The 24,558-nt window shown below is 44.7% G+C and overlaps 1 protein-coding gene across 6 annotated transcripts in view; it reads left to right on the forward strand.

Annotated features, from left to right (window-relative positions):
* The window catches only part of FRY (FRY microtubule binding protein), a 657,235-nt gene that overhangs the window by 308,824 nt on the left and 323,853 nt on the right, over window positions 1-24,558 (forward strand). For all 6 annotated transcript variants that reach the window (XM_085621668.1, XM_085621669.1, XM_085621670.1 and 3 more), the window contains exon 5: window positions 18,326-18,416. In XM_085621668.1, the coding sequence (XP_085477794.1) occupies window positions 18,326-18,416 (91 nt within the window). The remainder of the gene's footprint in view (window positions 1-18,325; window positions 18,417-24,558) is intronic.

Here is a 24,558-nt window from a genome sequence, read left to right on the forward strand (position 1 = left end):
AGACCTTACTATTATCCATAGCGAAGGGGCCATCCGCTCGCTCCTTTTGCAGAAGATGATCTCTGTTACGGAAATGGAGCAGACAGGCCACCACTTGACGTGGGGGTCTTCCAGGGGCCAACAGCCTGGCCAGCACTCTATGGGCTCTTTCTAGCATATAAAAGGAGGAGAGTCCCACCGGCGCTACTACAGTCCTAAGCCAGTTCTCCAGAAAGGACACCATGTCGCTACCCTCTGTCCCTTCCGGAAGGACCAGGATACGGATGTTGTTCCTCCTGTTGCACCCTTCGGCATCCTCTGCTCTGTGCTCCAACTGGCTCACTCTATCAGTGAGAGCCCCTATCTGCTTCTCCAACGCCTTCTGGGCCGGTGCCACCTCCGCTACATTAGACTCCGTCTCTTTGACCCTCTCCGATAACTTTTTATGTTCTTCACGCAGCAGGCCAAGTCCCACCGCAACAGTGCTGATATCCTGGTGGAAAGTTGCTTTCGTATCCGCTATGGCCTCCAAGATTTTTTTGAGTTGCTGCTGGACTGGGTCGTCTGGGCCAGATAGTGACTGCTCCTGAGCACTGTCCTCTGGCTCTGTAGGGGCACCAGTCTGGTGACTTCTAGGCTTGCCCATGATGGCAATAAATCCCAAGGCAGGAGCAGGGCCCCCCCACTGTCTATGGTTGTGGAAATCCAGGATAGCAAGGGCTGCCCTCCGCAATGGAACTTGCACCTCAGTCAACAGATCCAGCTCACTCCGCTCCCCCCGCTCACAGGAGCCGCTAGCGGGGTCTCGTTGCACATGGATAAAGTCCCCAGGCCTCAAAGCTATCGAAGGGTTGTGCCACATGTCTCGGGCCCAGTCTGTCGCCCACCCACCAGGCTCATGGATTGATCAATGAATTGGCCGCTCAGGTGACCCAGGCCATACAGAGTCCAGGCTGTCCAACCCCACAATCCCACAATCCAGGGTGGTTTCACCAGGGTAACTGGCCCACCACTGAGAGGGTTTTCCATGCACGCGCTGGTATTGGGACAGGTGCACCAGTCCTGAGTGCCGAAAACCTCAGGCGTCGCCCGATAGCGTCCCACCGACCATCCAAGCACTTCTCGAACATACTACCAGTCCAGCCCACAGTGGCAATGCAGCGCCCCGCTAGGCAAACCAAACCTGCACACAGTGCTCCAGCAGGGGGCAAAACCACAAAAGAACAGGGGGTATAGCTATTCGTCCCGCACCGGGGGGTGGGGGGGGTCACTGCTACACCCTCGCCTGGGTACCCATCAGTTGTGCCACTCGACGTTGCTCCCGTCGCCAGGATCCAATACCAGCACACAAAGGGCACTCCGTGGCCCACCCGCAACAGCCACCTGCTGCGGGGCTCCAGCGCTCCAGGCCTCGCCGGCAGATCAGAAGTTCCGATTTCAGGGGCCGGGGATCACCACCCGCTAGCCCAGTGTTGTGTCCAAATACCTTTATGGAGCCTCAAAACCATCCCGCACAGGCTCCCCGGCACAGTCCGTCCCGTCAGAGGGTGCCGCTCCAGCCTGAAGCCAGCAGGAGGAAGCCACAGCCCCTGCAGTGCAGGCCCAATCCAGCGCTGACCAGCAGACCACAGGATCACCCCACGCGCCTCAGGGAATGTTGATGCACCACCAGCGCAGGCCGCTTCACTAATGCGGTTCGCAGTAGGCCCACTGACGCACTTTACGCGATGCAGTCGATGCCGTCGTCTGGGAGCAGAAGCTCCCGCATCTCAGGACCAGCCAGGGAGCTCTCAACACGGGCGACGGCCCAGTCTCTCCGGTGTACTCCGCAATTCATCTGCGCTGCCTTTTACCCAACCCCCTCCGGTGGCCGCAACCTCCTCCGGTACAGCTCCCTCCTGGGTCGTAGGAAGCCACCCTCCAAGCCGCAATCCTTCCGAGACAAGTTGCGGGGGCTCAAACGCCTGCTCGACCCAGGTAGCAATGGGACCAGGCCTGCAGGGATTTACACGGCCGCCATGACACTTTCGTGGTTGGCGAGCTGCAGTGCTGATCGCCTGCGCCGTCAAGCCCCAAACCTCGTCACAGGGTGCGCCACAACACTCGGGACTCTCAGGGACCACCAAGTCTCATGCCTCGGCCCGGCTTCACAATCCCAGAGGATAAAAGGCAGGCTGGTGCTGAGCACTCAGCTCACACGTCCGCCATGTTCCTCTGCCAAGCCACGCCTGAAGTATTATCATCAATATTTATTTATTTTGCTTTGTTTCATGTCACAATCCAGTAGCCTGCTGAGCTCGGAGATGTTGCCACCCATGTTTCAGGATGCATGGCACAGATGGGCTCAGATAAACACTTATTCCCTTTTTTGCAAGACTGCAGATATCTAGGATCCTACTAGGCGATTGCCTACCTGCACTGTAGTGTGATGTGCAAAACGAATGCTTCCTGAACGTTCTTACCTGGTTATTAGTTTCCTTGAACGTATGCAGTGCTTTTGTGAACAAAGATGCTTTCATCCAAGAATCATGTGCATTCTACTCAGCATTGCAAGATGGTCTTTGAAAAATCCAATAATATCATGAGACATAGAGGGAAAAGGGAGTGCACTCTGACCTGCAGGGCAATCTAAAGGCGTGGGGAGCCAAAAAGAACCTTCCTTGAAAGTTTAGAAATACAAAACACTGCTGATTGGAGATTGGAGATCTTGAAGTCAGAATCATGAACCTCAAATGTGTGCGATGGACTCCATGAACCTTTAGCGTTTGTGAACACTCAGGCCATGTTTGGTCATCCTGTTAGGAGTTTGCGTTCACCCAAGTGGTTTAAAAACCTTTAGCATGGGTTCACAAATTCATGGACTAAGTGACTGCCTTCCCGTAGATTCAAGAGGGTTCTACCAATTGCCCCCTCCTTAGCGTTCACCACCTCTGAACAAGCCTTCACTGTTGGCAGCCTATTTAGAGTTTTTCAGGTGAATATCTGTACTGAGGGGAGCTGCCAACAGGCCCAGCCATGTAAATCATTTCTATAAACTTTTGGCTGATAGGGCCCCAGTTATGTTTATTACTTTTAATGTTTGGTAGGTTTGAACATTTTATGGAGCATAAGTTATGCAGTAACTGATCATCAGAATGTTTGCATGCAGTAAATGATTTGGAAACACTCTTTGGGCACATGCCAGTAGGGTCACCCTTAGCTTACCTCCTTTTGTAAGAATATGGGCTGCAAATTGAAGAACGGATGCATCCCCAACATCTTACTACACTGCTGGCCTTTGCTTTCAGGGCTACCTACAGGAAATGCACAGGATTTACATCCAGACCAACCCTGCAAAGATGTGCTCTGTCATCTGCACCTATGGAGTGGCCTCTGCATTGCATTCTGGGAAAAGGATCTTCTGAAACTCTTCTCTGGCAAGGGAATCAATGACCAGAGAGCTCCAGCTTGCATTTTGAGGATCTCCCATGGTCTAAGACCCAAGAATCTATTGTGAAAAGCGACAGGGAGCCTTTCGGGAAAAAACAAACAATTGTAAGATGCACTGGTACAGACGCTTTCTGGGATTTTCATCCTTGAACTGAGGCCGCCATTGCACTTTGCTTTTCAGACTGATTTGTGTTTTACTCTGCACTCCATTTATTGGCATCACTTAGCATTGTGTCTGCTTAGTTGTCATAATTCTGAAGACAGGCAATCATTCACACACTAGTGTTGTAACCCAGCAGTATGGCTTCATGAAAGAGTCGTCAGTACCTTTGCAACAACTAGATGCCAGGGAGGGGACTCTCTTGAGCCCTGCTTTTGGCAGCTGTATTCTGCATTTATTAAGATGCTGCAAGCAAAATCACATGGTAATACCAATTGCACAACTAAAACTTTAGCTGGACTTGAATGCAACAGAGCTACAAGAATGGGTATATTAAAGCAATTTAATATCGACAAACAAGTGTGATTGTTGTGTTTCTGCGTTTGTCGAGTGAAAATTAGGCCTGGGCTAAAATTTCGTTCCGTTCGCGGAAATTGCGATAATTTGACATTTTCGCGTTCCGCGGAAAGCGCGAAAATGTCAAAATTTCCGTATTCCGCAGCTTAGCGATAATTTGGTTCTTGCTCACGCTGTAAAATAATAAATTCGCGCGCGCGCGCGATCGCCTTACCTGAATCCCTGCGTTCGCCGACAAGTTTTCTTGATCCAGTCGCGTTCTCCATGAGAAGTTGTATTGTTTTTAGCCATTTGCGCTGTCTCGCGAAAGTTCGCGCCCGCAGTGACGTTATGCGTCGTGCGATCACGTCTTTCTTCTCGCGATCATGCACCGCGAGACAACTAAAAACAAGATGGCCGCGCCCGCGAGCAACCACATGGGTAAGTTGGCGAGCCGCAACCATGAAGAGAATCTCGCGAACATGCGGGAAAAAAACTTCCGCATCTTCGCATTATTTCCGCATGTTTGCGATAATTTTTAACATTTTCGCGATAATTTGCAAAAGTGGATTTCGCAAATTCCGCCCACCCCTAGTGAAAATCACTGTTAATAGAAGCTTCATCTTAACTAAAAGCAAGTGCTGCTTATGAAGATTCAGTGAAGTATTTCTCTTAAAGTATTTCTCTTAAACTTTAGACTAAATAAGAGATGAGCTGTTGTGCATCAGTGCTCCTCTCTTAGTGGTCTTAGATTCTCCAGAGACTCCAAGCCCACTGAGGTGACCGATGCACAGCATTTCTTCTCCAACACTGTTCACTTTCATTGGACTCCCTGGACAGATGAAGTCAGTTTTATCTTTCTCATCTTCTTCTCACCTGTTAGGACCACACCTGTTAATTTCATACTGTTGTAACTCATGAATGGGGGAAATAAATGCATCCTTCATATTAGCTGTGAAGGATACTCCTGATCTCATCAGATCCGGCTCAGAGAATTGTTTATATTTTTTAAGGTTTTGAGTAGTTAAAAGCTCCCGCTACTCTAAATAAATAAATCGGCTTTGAAGAGTAGCTGTTCTCGTATTCGTGAATGTAGCTGCCCTTCCTTGGGGTGCCCAGTTTGCATGGAAATATATAACACCAACAAAGGTTTCACTATCACGTCAGGGTTAAATAACACTGTTAAATCGAATTGATGTTTAGGCATTTTGCATCTGCGTGGTTCGGCTAGTAAGGCTTGGCCAGGGATTAGAAAGTCCTTACTGGACTTTAGGATAGACCCCTCTGACACTTTGCAAAGCTACATGTCACTCTCAAAGGGGATCCATTTATTTTACCTTGGTAGGTAAAAACATGTCTCATCAAGGGCTTGAAGAAATGTGTCCACATCACCTTAGCCAGTGGCGCATCACATTGTGCCACAGATAGAACTGGTGGCCATCTGGAAAGGTCAATAGCAAAGAGTGGGCATGCATGTGTGCGCGCGTCCATATACATGTATACTTAAAATGTTTAGGTCTTACTTTGTGTACATAATTATACATGTATATATATATATAGGTACACATACAAAGTTAGAGTTAAACATTTTCAGAAAAAATGTACATATATGCACACCCCCATCGCTCTGTGATTGACCTTGGTAGGTGGGCCAACCCACCAGTTTTATCTTTGAAGCAGTCTTTGCTCAAAATGTTTAAATACTCCCCGGCCTCTCGACACACCAGTGAACCCAGCTTCACAGTACGTTACAGGAGTTACATTGCCTCTTCTCCAGGCTGACGTCATCTTGTGCACTAGCTGCTTCAACTACAGGTGATCAGAAATGACTACTGTGTATGGACAGTGCCATACCAGGAGCAAGAGCATTGTTAGACTAGAGATGAAAACATGCAAGAAACATGCAGACGACGTCCCTTCTCTGTCCATGCTCCCAGGATGTGGAACAGCATCACAGGTGACGTCAGAGCTGCTTCATGTCTCCTGAGACTCAGGAAGGGGTTGAAGATGCATGCCTTAAAGGAACACTGTCCCCACATCCCACGGGAACACTGTCCTCACACCCCACGGGAACACTGTCCCCACACCCCACGGGAACACTGTCCCCACACCCCACGGGAACACTGTCCTCACACCCCATGGGAACACTGTCCTCGCACCCCATGGGAACACTGCCCACACACCCCATGGGAACACTGTCCTCGCACCCCATGGGAACACTGTCCTCGCACCCCATGGGAACACTGCCCACACACCCCATGGGAACACTGTCCTCACACCCCATGGGAACACTGTCCTCACACCCCATGGGAACACTGCCCCCACACCCCATGGGAACACAGCCCCCACACCCCATGGGAACACACCTATTGACTTTCCTTTCTGTTAACAATCGTGACCCATCCTTATAGATATCCACTTTGCAAAGTGGTCCATTGCTTCCTAGACAGTCCTGCGCTATTACTGATGCCAGGACATGCATATATACATACGCACATACATACATACATACATATGCTCACTTCAGTTGAAGTAACTCAGAAGTTTGTGTTTGAGATCACACATTTAATAGGGGGGCACGTATTAAATGTTTTTGTAACTCTGAATTATGAGAAAGTGCCATGAACCTCCATTTATTTTGGCTAAACTGAGGGAATTCGCATAAGATTGAGCCCTTAGCTTCCAGACATTCCCAGGGTTTCCGTGTGCAATGTAACTTGTTGACCGCTTTCCCATTAAAATGATAAATTCGCCATCATGTATTTGTGAAATGCCAAGCAAGCTTTAGAACCCCAATGAAACAGGAGTGTGGGCTGCCTTTAACATGGCAAATAAATATTCCACAGGGTTACAAAAGAAGGATTTGTGAAGGTCATAATCATTGTTTTTTATTATGTAGCCTGAATAGTTGTCCTTTTTAAAATAAGTTTTGCCTAATGCTGTTTTTGGAAAGCCACTACAGCAAGTAGGCCGGCATAGACTGTTTTCTGCTAATGTCTTTATCTGCAATCAGATTCAAATCATTGTTATCCCAATAGTATAATGCCTCCAGTGCCCCATTTTCCTTGTGTTTCAATGTGCAATGTCTTTCATCCACCGTATGCTTATTTCTGCTTCTCGATTTGCTGACTCATAGCATTTTTAGGTACTTGTGAATTTTGTCAACCACAAGAACTGGTAACTAAAACTGTCAGCTGACCGCACACCTCAGGTACAACATCGCACCGGAAAACTTTGCTGCCACCGTGTTATGCACCAGGTTTTGGCAGAAATACTGGGAGTACTTTTCAATATTGGCACCTGTCATCCTGGCCTATGGAGAAATCGGTGCTTAATTTGTGCAGGTGTTTACAGGTGGTAGGCACCAGCATTATTTTTTGTTTACTGGTACTTATTTCTAGTCATCAGACTTTGCCCCAAAGCAAGGAAGAGAAAGGCCGCAAAGGGAAAAAAAAGAATATAGAGAAAGATAAGAATACTGTGAGCAATGGAAAAGGCAGAGGTGAAAAAAGACCTTGCAAGAGCAATATAAAGATACCGGAAGTGCAGGGTGGTGGAAGAAAGAGACAGGAAGTGGAATCGGAAGGAGGCAGCCATAGTGTTCTGTAAGCTCTGGATTTTGGCAGCACTAGTGGCAAGCTGTTAAGAAAAGCTTTGGCTGCTACACTTATTTTAATTATTTATTTCTTACAAATTAAGCAGTGAGAGAAATGGAAATGAATTATTCAGTAAAGTATGGTTCTTCAGGAAGTCAGCGCCATGTGTTCTGCCACTCATTGAACATTTCATCTTCCCATACTGAAACGTAATTGATTCACTACTGGCAGGAGTCTGTTTTTAAGACTGGTCATGCAGACCTTTCACATACACGAGGAGGGGTTGGACATTCCCCAGCACTAGCAGGTCGCGGTGCCGGAAGTTGAGTGTTCTTTTCAGGCTGAGTCAATACTGCCTGCCTAGACTTGCCCATTTTCGTAGGCGTCCACTCTTTTGTGCTTTTGAAAAATGCAGTTACCGTCTTTGAGTTATAATTTTTTATATCTGCTTTTCTTCATGTTCTATCCATCCCTTCTGTTCAAAATTCAGACCTGCTCTTCTGGCAGGTTGTTGGTCAGGCTGTTCTCCTCCAGGCTGTTCAGCCCACATTCAGCCTTCAGTGGTGTTGTGCTTCACGCTGGAGTGGTTGCTGTCCTCTAATCCTCTCTCTGACCTTTGAGTCGAACTCTTGGCCTAATTGTTTCTCCTGTCCCTGTACTTATCTTTCACTTCTACTGGACTGGTGGAGACGTCACTGAAGCGGCTAGCGAGAACTCAGTTTTGTGGCAGGCCCAATGAATATTTCCATTTTTTGCTAGGCGTGGGCTGCATCACTTGTAAGATCTCTTGCAGGATATATTCATTTTACAGCCTTGCTAGTCCCCTGCGAAGCATGTTGTGTGACTGTGACTGTGGCCTGTACCAGCATCCTTTCCTGGTGGCTGTTGCATCCACACAGCCGATGCCTAGCAGCCATGTCTATTCGTTTTATACGTATTTGTTTTCCATTTGTGCAAATGAATCCCAAAGGAGTCAAGAGACTGTTTTACAGGAGAAACCATCATAAAACTGACAGAAGGACAAAGCTTCATTCTGTACCTAAGACAGGGGTTGGAAGGGTCGTGTTTGAAAGTACTTTAGATGCACTTAACTACCTGCGGAATTTTAATGGATGTCAACTTGAGCAGATTACTGCTGTTAGTGAGGGTGGATTGCTCAAGGCGTTGGCCCTGAAGGGTGGGTGATTGTTTTTAAATATTTGCTAGGTAAGGACGATTGAAATTTTTTCTGATTTGCTTTTGGAAGGAGGAATGCATGTAGACTAGCAATTAAAGGCTGCATACAGATTTATAGAGTTTAAAGGTAATCACCAAAAACGAAGCAAAGTGCACCAAAGTTATGTGTTTTTGACAGCAGCTTAGTTGTCAATTTGCCTAAGTACTTTAGCTCCTGGCCAATGAAGAGTTTTGAAAGAGTTTGTCCTGCTTTTGTTTGACACTGATGCTAGTTATTTTCCATGGCTGCCTTTTGCTCCAATTTCCACATTGATGGATTTGATTTTGCTTCAGATTTATTTTTGAATGAGTAACATTATTGTTGATTTGTTTTTTATTTCCACTAACTCGGAGTGTTTTAGTAGCTTCATTGAGCCAGTGATAATCCTAGTGGTTTCATTCACTACAATCTAGTGGTGCGGAGTCCTCAAGCCAACCGGCCAGGGGGCTCTTTTGTGTCTAAGAGAGTCCAGGGATTTCACCTGTGGATTTCTTTGCATCATTTTAGAATTGACACCTTATAATTGAGTTATTTGATTACATTTGCATCATTTCTTTCTTTTGCCAATCAGAGTAAAAACATATATCCCAGTTGAATTAATTTAATACTGACTATATCAAATTGGCCTTTTCTGCTTGTTAAGTACAGTTTATTTTTGATTTCATATAGCTGGTCTTTTATCATTTTATTTCCCTACTCCTCAAATTGTGCGTTGTTTGCTAACAAACTTCAGTAAGATACCTTGGGTATTTATGCACGTGCTGCTAAGATTTCTGTGTCCTAAAGGCCATATGCTCCAATACCAGCAGGGTAGGCTTAATATTTTGTCTTCCGTGTTCAGTAAATTGAATACCGTTACATTGAGCAATAATAACTCCCACTATTTACAACCCTGCAAAAATAAATCCTTTAGTAGCATGTGATATATAAAAATTACTAGATATTGTTATTATTTTCATTCTGGCGTCTTCTGAGGTACCATCTTGTGCTGTGCCTTTTCTAACATTCAGAGCCACGATGGCTTTAAAAAAGTCATGTTGTCCCTCACACGTGACTGTTAGAGCCCAATTGAAGCGAGCTTGTAGTTGGGAACTAACCAAAGGACCGCCAAGATTTCAAATTTTATTGGAGGTTCGGGAAATTATCACTGGGTTGTCTTCCATGCCTGTGAAGCTTGTATTTTTGAGTTGGTCTTAAAAGGACCAGCTTAAATATATACAGTTTTGCCCCTTAATTTGCTAAAGCACGGTGCAGCCTCTTGCTCTTCATGCCACGTCTACTAGGATTTTATAGCCATCCCCCTTTGCAGCTTTCCTACATCTAGTGATTGGAAGAGAAGAGCATTGCTGAGAGGTGCTAGCCGAATTCTATGTCATCTGGTAAATCCTGTGTACACACATACTTCTCATTCATAAGAGATGCTAATTTCTGAAGTTCTATTTCATATGGTAAACCTGCATTGAGACACTACTGTCAACTCCAAAATGTGAAATATTTCATTGAGCTGTCTTTAGGTGCCATCTGTATTGTAGCACGTAATGAAAACATTATGACCGTCCATCTTCTCTCACCAAAGACATCTGGCAATTGTAAAATGTGTAAACAAGAGGGAGTTAAATTTGAAGTTAAGCCACCTGACTGCCCTTGCTGGCACTAGGATACATTATTCACTGGGCACACTGTTGGCTGACAACCCCCTATGGCCACTGATGATTGAACCTAAACCCTAAGGGCAACTTGAAAAGTTTAACCTTCTTCTGATGAGCAATCTCTTTCCAGTGTGCATTTTCTCACTTAGTCTTAGTTGAGGGCTTCGGCAATAATCATATTGCCGGATTTGTATCTCCGGTTACAGGGATCAATACAGGTGTTTTTTTCCCATACTCCCACACGAAACCCTGGTAAATGCTGCTCTTTGTCATCCTCTTGACATCTACAGCCTGGTAATTCATGCCAGTGGGTATATAGGTCCGAAGAAACGTTGAGATGCTGATATTCTCCCCTCACTGTTGGCTGAGCAGTGGTTCAACCTTACTAGGACTAACTTCTTCAAGAATAAGCACAGAATGCTTTTACTAGAAAATTGTAAATAGCATCGACCCCATCCATGTTGAGCTTCAGGCCTTAGGTCTCAATGTAGCACAAGCTGTGTGCAATGTTTTCTTCCCGCGGCTGACTTTATGCATTTCGCTTGTCGGTGCCCTCCGATTTGAGGCATTTGGAAAGATGCATTCCTGTAGCTTTCCCTAATGTTGCACTATTCCCCCCTGCTTTAATGGGATGCTTTGCATTAGCACTGTTACTAGCAAAGGAGGTGATGATCTTGGGATGGGGCCCAAACCCCATAGGTGAAGATTGGGTGTTGGAAATGTTCTTTTTGCAGGGTTATTCCCAAGTTTTTTTGCTTCTGCCTGCTATGTTTCCTGACCTACTTTCATTGGCTTTAGAACTCTGGGCACTTTACCACTGCTAATCGGTGCTAAAGTGCATATGCTCTCTGTCTAAATTATGAGTCTGATTGATTATCCATGTTTGACATATTTAATTTGCTGGTAAGTTCCTAGTAAAGTGCACGGAGTGTGCCAGGGCCTGTAAAGCAAATGCTCATAGTGTGCTTGCAGCACTGGTTGTGCCACCCACATGAGTACCCCTGTAAATGTATCTCAGACCTGCCACTGTAGTGTCTGCACACGCAGTTGTAAACTGCCATGTCGACCTGGCAAGTGCACACTCTTGCCAGGCCCTACCCGTCCCTTTTCTTACATGTAAGGCAGCCCTCAGGTAGGCCCCAGGTACCCCCTTGGGCAGGGTACAGTGTATGTAAAAGGTGGGACATGTACTGGTGTGCTTTACATGTCCTGATAGTGAAGTACTGCCAAATTCGTTTTTCACTATTGAAAGGCTATTTGTCCCTTTGGCACCTTTTGTAACATCTTACAAGTATAACTTTCCATTGGGACAAGATGTATAAATGGAGTTTAGGCTCTCTGACCTCAGAATTTAATTGCACATGTTTTTGGGGAGATGTATTTTAAATTGAGGTGTGTCCCGCCGTTCCAGGGTGACTCATAGCTGGGCTGAATAGAACTTGGCTACATTTACAATGGTTGGAGAATTTTCACTTTCACCTGAATAGGCTGTGTCTCCTTTGTAAAATGCTGTCGCCCCCTCCTGTGTCCATGCTGCACCAGAGAGGACAGAACCGGTTTGGACTGGGCTCTGAGACCCTTGCCACAAAGAGAACAAAAAGAAAATTGGGTATTAGTATTGGACCTTAAGCCCCAGAGAATTAGATCACTTCTGGACTCAAGAAGAACCTCTGTCAAGGAGAAGAGCTGGAGTGCTGTAAGGAGGAGTAAAGCCCCTTTGCTGTGTGCGCTTTGTTGGGTTGGCCTGCAGTTGCTGCCTCTGCCAAGAAGAGGACAAAGACTGGAACTTTGTTGTGAACCTGCTTGAAGAAGAATCTCCAAAGGCCTGTGTGTGCTGGCCTCCTGTTCTGAAGTCTCACGGGCACAAAGACTTCACCTGCAACCCACTGACCAGCACCAGGACCTGTGGACTCTTGTATTCAAATGGGCGCTAGTTTTTGGGCCCTGAGAATTGTGTGTTTGGTGCTGCAAAGCAAGACAAACAACTCTGATGCCATCAGCGCTTCTGCCAGTGACGCACAGACTTGCACCGAGGCCAGGGGCACTGCTCGTGAAGTGCATGGTGCATCACCCCACCTGTACCGCAGCTCCAACGCCCTTCTATGCCTGCAGTTATCGGCCTTCCCGATGCTTCCCGATGCTCGCACCGACGCCGCCAGCGCCAGCATCCCGTTATCACGGAGCTGATAACCGACAAGGGCGACTTCACAAACTCTTCGACTTCGCATCTTCCCACCAGAACCAATGCTTCACCAATGCTTCACCGCCGACGACGCCTAACTTCCCCTGTCCTAGATTCGATGCCTCGCCTCCTCATGGACTCAATGCCTTGCCTGCCTGCCCCGTGGCAACCAGGGACCATAGACTTAGTTTCCAAGGTAATGTTGTTTGGGGGTCTGTGTGACTCCGTGCCCGACGCCGCGCACCTCGCAGTCAGCACTGTACTTTGGATTTATGCCAGTCACGACATCGTTATAGCCCCATGTGGAGCTATTTGTTTGAGAAAGTGCTATTTTTGAAGTCACTGTTTTAAAAGTGATATCTTAATACATGTATACAGGATATTTGTTCTTTTGGTCTTGTTTGGTTTAGATAAAGATACTTTATTTTTCTAAACTGGTCTGCTGGCCATTTGTGGTGTTTTCACACTGTCACTGTGTGTTTGGAGTACAAATACTTTACACATTGCCTTTGGGATAAGTCTTTCTGCTTTTGCCAAGCTACCAAGGGGGTGAGCAGGGGTTATCTAAGGTATGTAACTCCCTTACCCTGACTAGAACCAAGGGTCCCGACTTGGACAAAGGTGCATACCTCTGCCATCTAGAGACCCTCATTTCTAACACTGGATGAGTGACTGGGTCTTCTGTTAAAATGCTGCCTACACATATGCTACTCTCCTGCCACATACTGCATGTACTAAGGATATTTGGAGAACCCTCTGAACCGAATTATTACAGAAAAACACATTGTTGGTCTAACATAGCCTCCCACCATTTCATACTGCTCCTACTGTTCAGATGAGCCAGTGACCTATCTGGGGTGAGTGAAAGCCAAATAGGAATTGTATATAGGGAGAGAATGTGGCATTACTGCCAGAGCTGCCAATTTTGAAAATCGGAAACCAGGCTTGAATCCCGTGTCGGCTCAATATCGTGTGATTCTGGGCAAATCATTTAATCTTCCCGTGCCTCTGACCTTGTGTAATGTAACTGGTGCTCATGTAAAGCTCTCCAATACACTGAGCCAAATTCATGTTATATAAAACTGCAAAAATAAATACTACATGAGCTGTATCTCTTCATAGTTTCATGTATATTGCTATTTGGGGCTAGCTTGGGATTTGTCCCTCTTGATGCTCATCAATATTTTCTTACTGTAGCAATTCTTCTGTATTATCTAATGTAGGAGGTGCTATTGTATACAATTCTGTGAATTCACGTCATTGGGAATAGTTTTTCTTTTCATAAAGTTAAACAAAGTATTTTTGTTTAAAAAAAAAAAAAAAAAAAAATTAGAAACGGGAGCTAGTCAGAAACTAAAAGAGAGATTGTTTACACTCCTTTCCTGATGATTTTCGTCACCGCAATTACTTTGTCTGGACGTGATGTTTTCTTTATTTAAAATATCAATTCATTCCTTAGAAGTTTTTCTGGCAAAATTTAGAATAGATGAAATTGTGCAGATTTGGCTTGCTTCAGTCTTAACAATGAACATGCCTCTTTTGTCTGGGCCAAGAGTGCAGTGCTGTTTGCGTGGTGCATCAATGGCCAGCAGTTCTAATAAGCTTGCAGTATTAAACACAATCTACATTTGTGTGCATCAGTACGTGTGGGTTTCCCTTATCGAAGGAGAATTCCACAATAAGGAAGAAGACATGTTCCAGACCCTATAAGTAGGGCCACTGGAATAATGTAGCAGAGGAAAACGAAATTATGCAGCGAGGTTGACTAAATTATGAGGAAGAAAAGGCAAATTATGTGATGTAATGCGGCACATTTTGTGATAGTATGACTTAATTCTTTTGTCATTTTTACAAATGGTAACACTGTCTAGGGAAAAAGTTAGCATCTTATTAGCACCAATTTAAGACCCAAATACAGCAATAAGCAACTGAAAGATGACTAATCAACTTCTGATAAAGGCATTCCGGTTCGCAGGAACACGTCACCATGTTTTAGTAACTTTTTTTTTGTTAACATTTGCAAATTTTGCTGCAGATGGTGGATTATTTTGCAAATGTGGCCAATCCATACTTATGCAGAAAACACCACGGCCGCAGAATCGTATAATTCCAGTGGCCCTACCTATTAATCCGAGTTTAAAGAATGAGTTAGCCTCTTGGGGCAAAAAGATGTGATAGGAGTTTTTTAAAGGTCTTCGTAGACAGCCAGAATGGTGGCTTTATGAAACATCTGCTCCACGTTGGATGTATATCAGTGGCACAAGTTTCCTACATTTTTCATGCAAAATTGCTACTTCAATTGAACTGAAAGTGATTATATATCTTTTATTTGAAAACGTATCTTTAAGAAAAAAAAATTGGAAATGAATGCCAAGCACAGCTTATCAAAATATGGGTACCCAAATAAAACCGTTGCATTAACACAAACATATGAGAGATGAAATCTGCTACTTGTCCATAAACAATTGAGAACCATATGCATTTTGGCAGCATTTATGGAGCAATTGAAGCATTTGAATTACTTCTGTGAGGGGGTAAATTGGTATGTGGCAAAATGCACCTTGTCGCGCGGCAACTCAATCCTATTAAATGGAGTCATAATGTTTAATGACCTAGGCTTAAATTGGTCTGGCCAGATATACCAGTATATCGTGGGATAAAAAATGGCAGAGCAAATGAACCTTTTCGAGTAGCATGCGTGATGTTCAAAGTTAGTTTTCCTGTATTCATGTTGTTCACATTACCCATTTAGTAGATTATGAGAGGGAACTCGACATCTGCCATAGCTTTTACTTAGCAGATAAAATTCAGAAGAAAACCACCCAGTATTTGGAAACACCATATCACGCATTCTCATATTCTAGAATGGTGAATCTCTTACAAACTACATACAGTCTCTCTTTACATTCTTTATTATGAATGGACGAAGGAAGGGTCTAGTCTATTCTGAGGCCATATTGCTGACCTACATATTAGCACCCTTTTGGAATTGGATGCCAAGGAGGAAAAAAAACTCAACAGTGAATGATCATCTCAAAGGAAAGTGGGGAAATCGAGATCAGAGGCGAGCTTCAGGATATCAAAAATGAAAGTGTTGGGATATACCACATGCTAATTACCAGTGCCTTTTATAGGTACATGAAGCAAAATGTGATACAAGGTAACAGACTCCATTACATATTGGGACATGGGTTTGTGGTGGAGCTTGGAGGACAGTTGGACTTGCCTTGTTTGTCTGATGGTGATATTTATGAAAAGGTTTCAGTACCCTGATCCCTTGATACCAGAAATCCCTTCCAAGACTGATGAAGCAGTGAGGATATGGAGGCACTGCCCACTGATTCTCCACCCCTCAAGAGGACACAAGCAGGCGCCGCACAGCTCAACTGGAATCTCAAAAGGCTCGCCCAGTGACCTTAATCACCTTGGTACGCTAAAGATCATGTTTACAATAAACTATCTATCCATAGTCGGTAAAGAAAATGGAAGACAGATAAAACTCCTGAGGACCTCTTGATACTGAAGTCCTCTGCTCAACGTGCAGACAGCTCAACACATCAGCCAAAGCAAAGTATTAGAACAACACCATCAGTGAAGCCATCAATAGAAGCAAAACACTGTTCAAGGCAATGAAGCACTGCATTAGGCCCTGCTGGATCCACCTATTCCTCACTCCACAGGTAAGTGCAATTACATCATGCTCTTCTGTGAAACAATACAGAAGATCGGACAGCACATCAACGTCACCAAGCCTGATTTCACTCACACCTTCCTGTAGAATTCCATAATGGTCAGCTTTCAAAACCCTATCCCTCCCAGGTCCAGCTGATATTCTCAACTCCCTCAAAGCCACTTCCTATCAAGATGATGCCTTACCATCGTACTTCTCCAAAGCTCTTTCTGTTGGTGGTCTCCTATGCCTATTTACCATTGCCAATGCCTTCCTTACTCTAGGCATCTTCCCAGAAGCTCTCAAGACAGGCCAAATCTTACCACTCCTAAATAAATCTACACTAGAGCCTGATGATCCCACCATTTTCTATCCCATCGTATACCAATATATCTTGTCAGACCAGACCTTGAGGGCATCTAACCCCACCTTTAAACAAATGCCATGCCATGTCGATTCACCCTGGTCACCAAGCTCACCCTCAATTAACACATTGCCAAAAAACAAAGTGTGTCTGGTATCAGCTCTCTTCTTAAGAAAGTCAGACCATTCCTTATAGAAAGAGACTTCAAAACTGCTGCTCAAACCCATGCACTCTTGCCTCTGGATGGTGGTGATGTTCTACTCCATGGTGTCCCAAGTGCCTCACTTGCACCCATTAGGGGCATCCTACATACTGCAGCACGTCTCATCCTGGGCCTGAAGAAATAGGATCACATCTTCCCCATCCTCATGGAACTCCATACGCTTCACTTACTGGACCACACCATCTTCAAAACCAGCTGTATCATGAACAGCGCTATCAGGACCAGCACCCTCGCTTATCGTACAGACAAGCTTACTCTCTCTGGTGGATCTCTGCACACTTGCAGCCACAACACTATCAGAATGCAGGCTAAGCAGTGTATAAAAGACAGTAGGCCTTATCCATCTATGCATCTGGAATAACATCCCCATATCCATCAACAACTCCGCAATGCTGCTCCAATTTAGAAAAGAGTTGCACAGACTCCGCTCTTTGAAGAAAACTATGTCACATCACAATGCATTAACCACCCACAACCTCCTCTTGCTGACTTTATACTTGTCTCTCACTATGTACAGCGCTCCTCTGCCTTTTGGCTAAGTTCACACTACAGAATACCATATACATATACACAGTGCTGCGTGCTCCAAGCATTGCTAAGGTCAGTCAGTGGCCACACTACAAGTGCCTTGTCTCCCTCAAATGGCCCTGTGCCTAACACCACTTGAAGTGCAAAGCAGAATTTAAAGGTCTGGAGAAAACATTAAATAAAGTGGCATCTTCAACGATAGTCCGCCTGGTGTACATAGATTTGAGGACCTCGCTGTGTTAAATTATTCTCGTTTTTCTACTGACTGCAATTTAGCTTGACTCCGGTTGAATTCTAGCTCAAGTCTTGACACACCGAAAACCATCTCTTAGTGCTTTTTTTAATAAATGCGTAGGTTTTCGACTTTCAGACAAACTCCGTGTGCTTAGATGTGAACAATGTGCTCTGCGAACCGTGTGAATGTGTTTGCGATGAGTCGTGCTAACGGCTTCGTAATTCCAACTCATTAAGAAATGGAAATACAGTAAGTGACAAAATAAATGTCATTGTCTCTTTTTCCACACGTCCAGTTCTGGTACCCAGGAGGCTTGCTGCTGCAGCAGATCCCTTCATGCTTGCAAAAGAAGCACAGGGGTACAAGGCTGTCGTTATGTTGTTTGTTTTCAAAGTGTCCTTGGTTCGTGTGGAGGGAAGGGCGGACTCCCAGCCCAGGCACAGACGCCACCTTTAGTACATTTCATACATAGAGAGCAGGCTGTTAGTGCCTGGAATCGAGCCAGCACTGCGTGGTCCCTGAAATAACACCACGTTTACTCTTGGGGAGGGGAGGTAAATGGCAAGTCTGTCCTTTTAGTTGGAAAAATAAAATTGTGAATATATACAGCTCCGCCCTGATTCAACAGCATGTTATTCATTGCAAGGTGTGGCCACACGACTAAATGCACTTCTTTCTGTACACTGATCTATGAATCAATAATCGTGTACTTTTAATAAATGCAGTTTTTATTATTTGCATTTTTTCTTTTTTTGCAGTGACGAACAGCATCGAGACTTCCTAATGGAGAGAAGAGATCTGGCAATTGATTTTATTTTTTCCTTAGTATTGATCGAAGTTCTGAAGCAGGTATGTGCGGCGTCCGCTGTTCATTCATCCGCTTTTGTGGTAAATGATCAGGCAGGATGCCTAGAACAATTGATGTTTTTATCTCTCTGACTCCTCGTCAGTCTGTGTTGTTAACATGTAAAATGCGCAGACACGGTCTGCTCCTGCTATTGATTACAAATCATTGTCTTGGGTGGGAAGCGTTGTGATAATCAAGTGGGGCTTGCTGGTATATTGCTGGCAGCAGTAATTTAGATCTGGGCTGACAAGATGCTGGCTGTCTTTTGTTATTGTGGGTCGATGAGGCTGAATGAAGGGCAGTAGTTACTGGAGGGACTATCGGTTTCTATTGCATTTATTTTTGCTAGCATGACAGCCATACAAGCGGTGCAGGAAAATAATATAGAATAAAAATTACGTGCCATAACATTGCAATGTTTACTTTCATCAGGCTTTTGCTGAGGCTGAAATATTTGTGCTAGAATTTTTTGTAAACATTTTTATTAAAAGTTGAAACATACCACAGTAAGCATATGTATCATATCACCATTGTTGTAAGAAAGCAAAAAATGACACCAATGTAAATTATTGAAACAAAGTGCATCTAGCATGACCACCTCAAAGACACCCATCACTTCAATGGGGAAGTGGAGCATGGAGTGTCAGGAGGACAGAATAGGTATTCGTATTCCATAAGGTCTCCATCTATGTATATGTTGACCAGATTGTGATACGGATGTGTTGGACCTATAGTACAAAAAAACTGCACGGCTGCTTCTTCAAGGTAGTGGTTCTAAAGGACTTGGATTAACTGAGAGCAAGACCTGTATGAAAGGAATTAAATGTCCCTACAGGATTTGTTAGTAAGGAAATTTCCTACCTTGCATGGAGGAAAGAGTAACAGATTAATGGTAAAGCTTTTTCACAAGAACTATGCAGGAGGTTAAGGAAGGGGTGCTGTGCTATAGTACTGTAACAAACAACAAGAAACTTTTAAATTAACACCAGCCAGTTGTGATCCTCATGGGCTGCCTCCTGTTTTACTCTACACAGAGACCCAAAATTTGCAAATCAGATTTGGTCCTTCTCCAGTAGGAACAGTGCAGCACGAAGTGCCAGGCAGGTCCCTTACAGATGGCAACACAAGCAACCTCAGGTCGGTTCCGGCCTACTTAGGCTTCATGAATGAACTATAGCTTGAGTACCTTGGCAAAGTGAGCCTGGGATCCACATACGGGCATCACCAGAGTACTGTTACTGGGGGTTGTGCACCTCAAAGAGAGCAAAAATCATAAAGAACATGTACCTTAACAACGGAGCACAAACATGCTATCCTGAGCTCAAACCAACAAGGACATTTTAAATCACTATCTGGAATTTGGTAGCGTTGAAGGCAATGAAGTGGACATAGTCAACAACTTTACAAAGTTCCACATGGAAACAGTTTTAAGTATTTATCAAGTATTATGGTAAAAATGAAGCAAAATAAGTGTACCCTACACCTCTCTAATGAAGAGTTTCACGCCGATCCATCAAAGTAGATATCGGTACATTTTACAATGTCAGTATAAACTATCTCAATCATGACTGTGTACATCCCCATATCAGATTCTTCCATGTCAAGAATGATGTAAAAGAGAAGATGCTCACAAGAACAGCAAACTCCAGACGAATAGTCATTTCAAAATAACTATTATCATATCATCCGCAGGATGGGTACTAATTCAAACCCCCAAAGTTCTCTATAAATACTACAATATCTGTGCAACCACTTAGACTCAAAGACTCCTCGAGAATGATTAACCTCTGTTACATCTGTGTGGAGAACTTATCTGAGATGGTCCTCAGAAGGAAGGATGTGTTTTTATTGTGCACAAAGGTGGCGTGTTGGATGCTTCGCTCAGTGCCTGCATAGGCACCACGTGCCCTTACCAACTGACAGTTCCATGGTCCCTGTCACCTGGAGGCTCCTCCAAGTTCACCTGGAAGCTTTGGTCAACGAAGACAGCAGTGGAATTGAAGTGTACTGCAACAAGCAAATGATGTGATGCTGCAGCTTGTACAATGTGTATAAAGCAAAATGATTCTGAGAAAAGGGGCATGGATGAGCCGATGAAGAACCCTTTCCAAGATGGTGGTCTGTCCAGAGAACTAGAAAACACAGAGAACTGTAGCAAAGGTTCCCATTTTAAGATAAAGTTGAGTCTTTCTACTGTGATGTCCATCCCTGTTAAATCACATATAAAGGAGGTAGTCATGAATGGTAGGTGCATCGCCATGCATTAGTTGCCTATTGTTCATTGTGTTCATCTCCCACTTGCTTCTCTTTTTGACCATTCTCTTTATTTCTTAAGCTTGATTTTCTCTTCCCAATCTTCTTATGGATCTCTTGGTGTGGCTCTTTTCTCCTGTTTTATGTCCAGGAGAGTTTAGTGCCTGGTTTATCTGCAGCTACATTTATCTCCATCGCCAATCAAGAACTACTCGATTGCGAAGGAGATCTTTTACTCATGTGGTGTTTCCTTCTACTGGGGCCCTCTCAGGGAGACATGTGACATCTCTCTTGTGCTATTAAGTGCAAGATGGCACACAGCAACTGAAGAGTTCCCCAACAACAAGGATGCTTAAACGACCCTCACTGTGTACAGTCCTTGACAGTCTGACAGGATAAGAGTTGTCTTTTATTTCTCACTTAACATTCATTTATATCTAGACTACCAAACAGTTAACCATTCACCTTTTGTGGCATCTATGAAACTGTGTAAGAAAATCAGATGTAATTGATTTACTGCCCCATTTATATTTTGGAATTAATACTTCATGCTACAGAGTCCCAAAAGTGAAATCTGAGCCTAACTATAAAATCCCTGTAACCATTGGTATTTCAGTGAATATGTATATGTACCTTAAAAATGTGTGGTAAAGGTTCATGATGTAATGCCATGCATTGTGAAGATCAACCTGCGCTATTACATGTGTGGTAATAGCATGCATCGTAAAGACACACATCATTGCACATATATATTAAAAGAATAATGCTGCGAACATGGATGGAAAATATCAAAGTTTTAAAGTGAAGGAATGACAATTTTCCAACCAGGTTTTTTATTCAATATAACTTGATAAGTTTTGAATGTAACAATGTTTGACAAATCTACCAATCCAGTACCCAGCAGCCATGGTCCTCAGGCCAAGAAGGACTTTACATTAGCTGTACTCGAAGACCCTCAGTATCAATCTTTGATAACAGGCATAAAAGGTACACGTTCCTCTAGAAATGCATAAAGCAAACTTGCTGCTATTTGATAATATTTGAATTGATACTTCTAGATTAGATCCACAGAGGTGAGTGGAAAGAGCTTAAGATACACAAAGATTTATGTTTTATTTGATGGAATACATGCATTCTGTTTATTGTACACTGTCTAAACCCCTCAACGATCAAATATTTGTTGAGAACAAAGACAGGGAGGAAGGAAAGAGCTGAATGATGCAGGCAGTTTTTATTTTTGTTTGTAACAGTTGTATTTTCTATGGACACTTTGCAAGTGCAACTTTCTTGCTCCATGGGACATGATTTAATCTCCAATGCCCCCTCGAGGCCCAATTATTGATCATTTCACAAAGAAAGAAGGTAGAGGAGAAACGTGTGTTGTGTGGCTGGGCACAATAGCAACACGGCTCATTAATTGACACTTTTGCAGAGGTAGGGCAATTTAATTGCTAGTGAGAGCTGGATTTAGAAGAGCTGGGTACCCAGAATGCTGACTACACATCAAGTTGATGAAACCGTGTATAACACGTGCATATTCAATTTTCCAAGGTGCTCTACTTTCCATCTAATTTCTTATCACTTAATCAAACAGTTTTGAGAACACCCTGGACCAGCACAGGAAAGCCAGAAGATTCCTGAACGGGCAGCAGAGATGTGTGCTGGTTTGCTGATCCAGTGAAAAGCTACTGTGACTCAACCAAAAATAAATAATAAGGGTTTAGCTAAATTTTGTTAAATGCTACTATATAAAATACATTTGCAGAAGGACAGGCAGGCTGCTATGCTTGCTAGCGGCAATATGAGGTTGGTAGAACAACAGTTTCAACGACTTCCTGTGGTTCCCCAGCCCCCTCTATTAGTGCACTCAACAAAACTGTGCCGACTCAGTCCTGAAAGAGTTGATCACCTCAAGTTTAAAAGTTTTGTGGGAAAGTTGGTTTCTGTTGCGTTTTGTGTGCCCTTTGAGGCAATTTGACTGTAGAGTACTGGGTTCCTGCTGTCCAGGTTCCCAGTACCAGTGGTCTTTTCCTAAAACTGTGCCATGATTAGCCCATCAGACCCCCCCCCCCTGTAAATGGTACCCTGGTACATAGGGAATTGGGACTGAAGAGGGTCCCCTAGGGACCCCTCACCAAGGCTTTGCAAACTGCCACTGCAACCTGCATGCCTTGGTGCAGTGAAAATTAAGATAGTCGATATGGAACACTGCCTGTGTGCCATGCCAACCAGCACTGCCTAAGGTATAGGGAAGTCACCCCTCTAGGAGGCCTTACACGCCCAAAGCACGGTGCACTATATCTCAGGTGTGGGTATATCTGTATGAGCAGATATGCCCCTACAATATTTTAAGTACCAGGGAAGCTATAGCGAGTAAATGGGATGGAAACTCAACAACTTGAGTTCCCCAGCACCATGATGGCTCCACTGAACCCAGGAGTTTTGGTACCAAACAACTCCTCTTAATAAACCCACACTGATGTCAGTGTTGGATTTATTAAACTATGTACTCAGAGGGCACATCAGAGGTGCCTCCTGAAAACCTACTAACCCTGGTGTGGTCTCTGACTGGCTTTATGCAGCCTGCCACCACCAGACATGTTTAGACTCCTGGGTCAAGAGAGTCTGCTCTCTGTGGCCACAAACAAAGCACATTCTGGGCAGAGGTGTCACACCTCTTTCCCCAGGATGGGCACAGTGCTCGACAGTGAAGCTTCAAAGGCCTGCCACCTTTGTATTGTGAACCTAGCCTCTGCTGCTAGCAGCAGATGGCAGTCCCTGATTCAAAGCCCCACTTTTGGGCGGGTGAATTAGCAGGAAAACCTAGCAAGAATAGAAGGTGTGCCCCCCTTCACCAACTCCACCCCTCAGGTGCTGGAGGTGAAGTAAAGCACATTTCCAGTGCCTACCATCTTGAAGATAGTGGGACTTATACAATCAGAGCTGGGGTTATGCCCCCCTCCCACAAGAGGGTGGCATAATAGTGAGCGTGGATACCCCAGGTAAGGAACCCATAGATCCCTACCTGTTACTCCCCAGTTACGCCCCTATTTCTAGTATTTAGGTGGCTCCCTCACAACATGAGATCAGATCTATGATGACCTAAGAAGCCTGGACACTGAATAGCTGCACCAGCACAAGAAAAATAGGACCAGTGACTGACTCTGCGCCTGCCCTGCCTGCCTGTCTGCTGCCTTTCAAGTCTTCTACAAAAAAACGACTCGTCCTGCAGGCCCTCTGTCCTCCAAAGCCCTGCGAGGACTGCTTGCCTTCGATAAAGACTCTAAATTCCCTGTGGACAGCGGACCTGTCCAGAAGAAACCATGTACAAAGAAAAGAACTCTGTCCTGAGGAACCACAAACTCACCTCTGGATCCAACTCTGCACCCGACGCCCACGGCCGAAGCCCACCGGTTCGGTAAAGGTTCCCCAGCGTTTCTTAGCAAGAGTCCTTTGCCGGCTGACCCCTGTCAGACTCCACCTCGATGCCTTCAGCTTCCACTCAAAGACTCCCCCGCACCGCGATCTGCTTGTTAAGCTGTTTTTCGACACCTAAGGACAACCCTGCACCCGACCCCCCTGGGCCTTGGGGATCCTGACAGATGGTGTCACAACATCCCCAAGCATCTCTGCTTACCTGGGCTGCTGTTGGTTTTTTCGTCCGGCCTTCTGGCCTGAGCGTTTCTTCAACCTCGATTTCCCTCCTCTCCCATTGAATTGCATTGGGCGCACAACGCTGTGTTGGCACTCTGCACTCGGCTGCTCCTGTGCTGCTGAGGGTGTAAGTATGGTGCTGCCTTATCGCCCCCCTTGTACTTACCTTAACGCCAGGAGATTGAACCCTGACGCCGCTTCACTCAACTGTGAGAAGCGCATCTTCGAGAACCCCCA

The sequence above is a fragment of the Triturus cristatus genome, chromosome 8, assembly GCF_964204655.1.
Source record: "Triturus cristatus chromosome 8, aTriCri1.1, whole genome shotgun sequence".
NCBI lineage: Eukaryota > Metazoa > Chordata > Amphibia > Caudata > Salamandridae > Triturus > Triturus cristatus.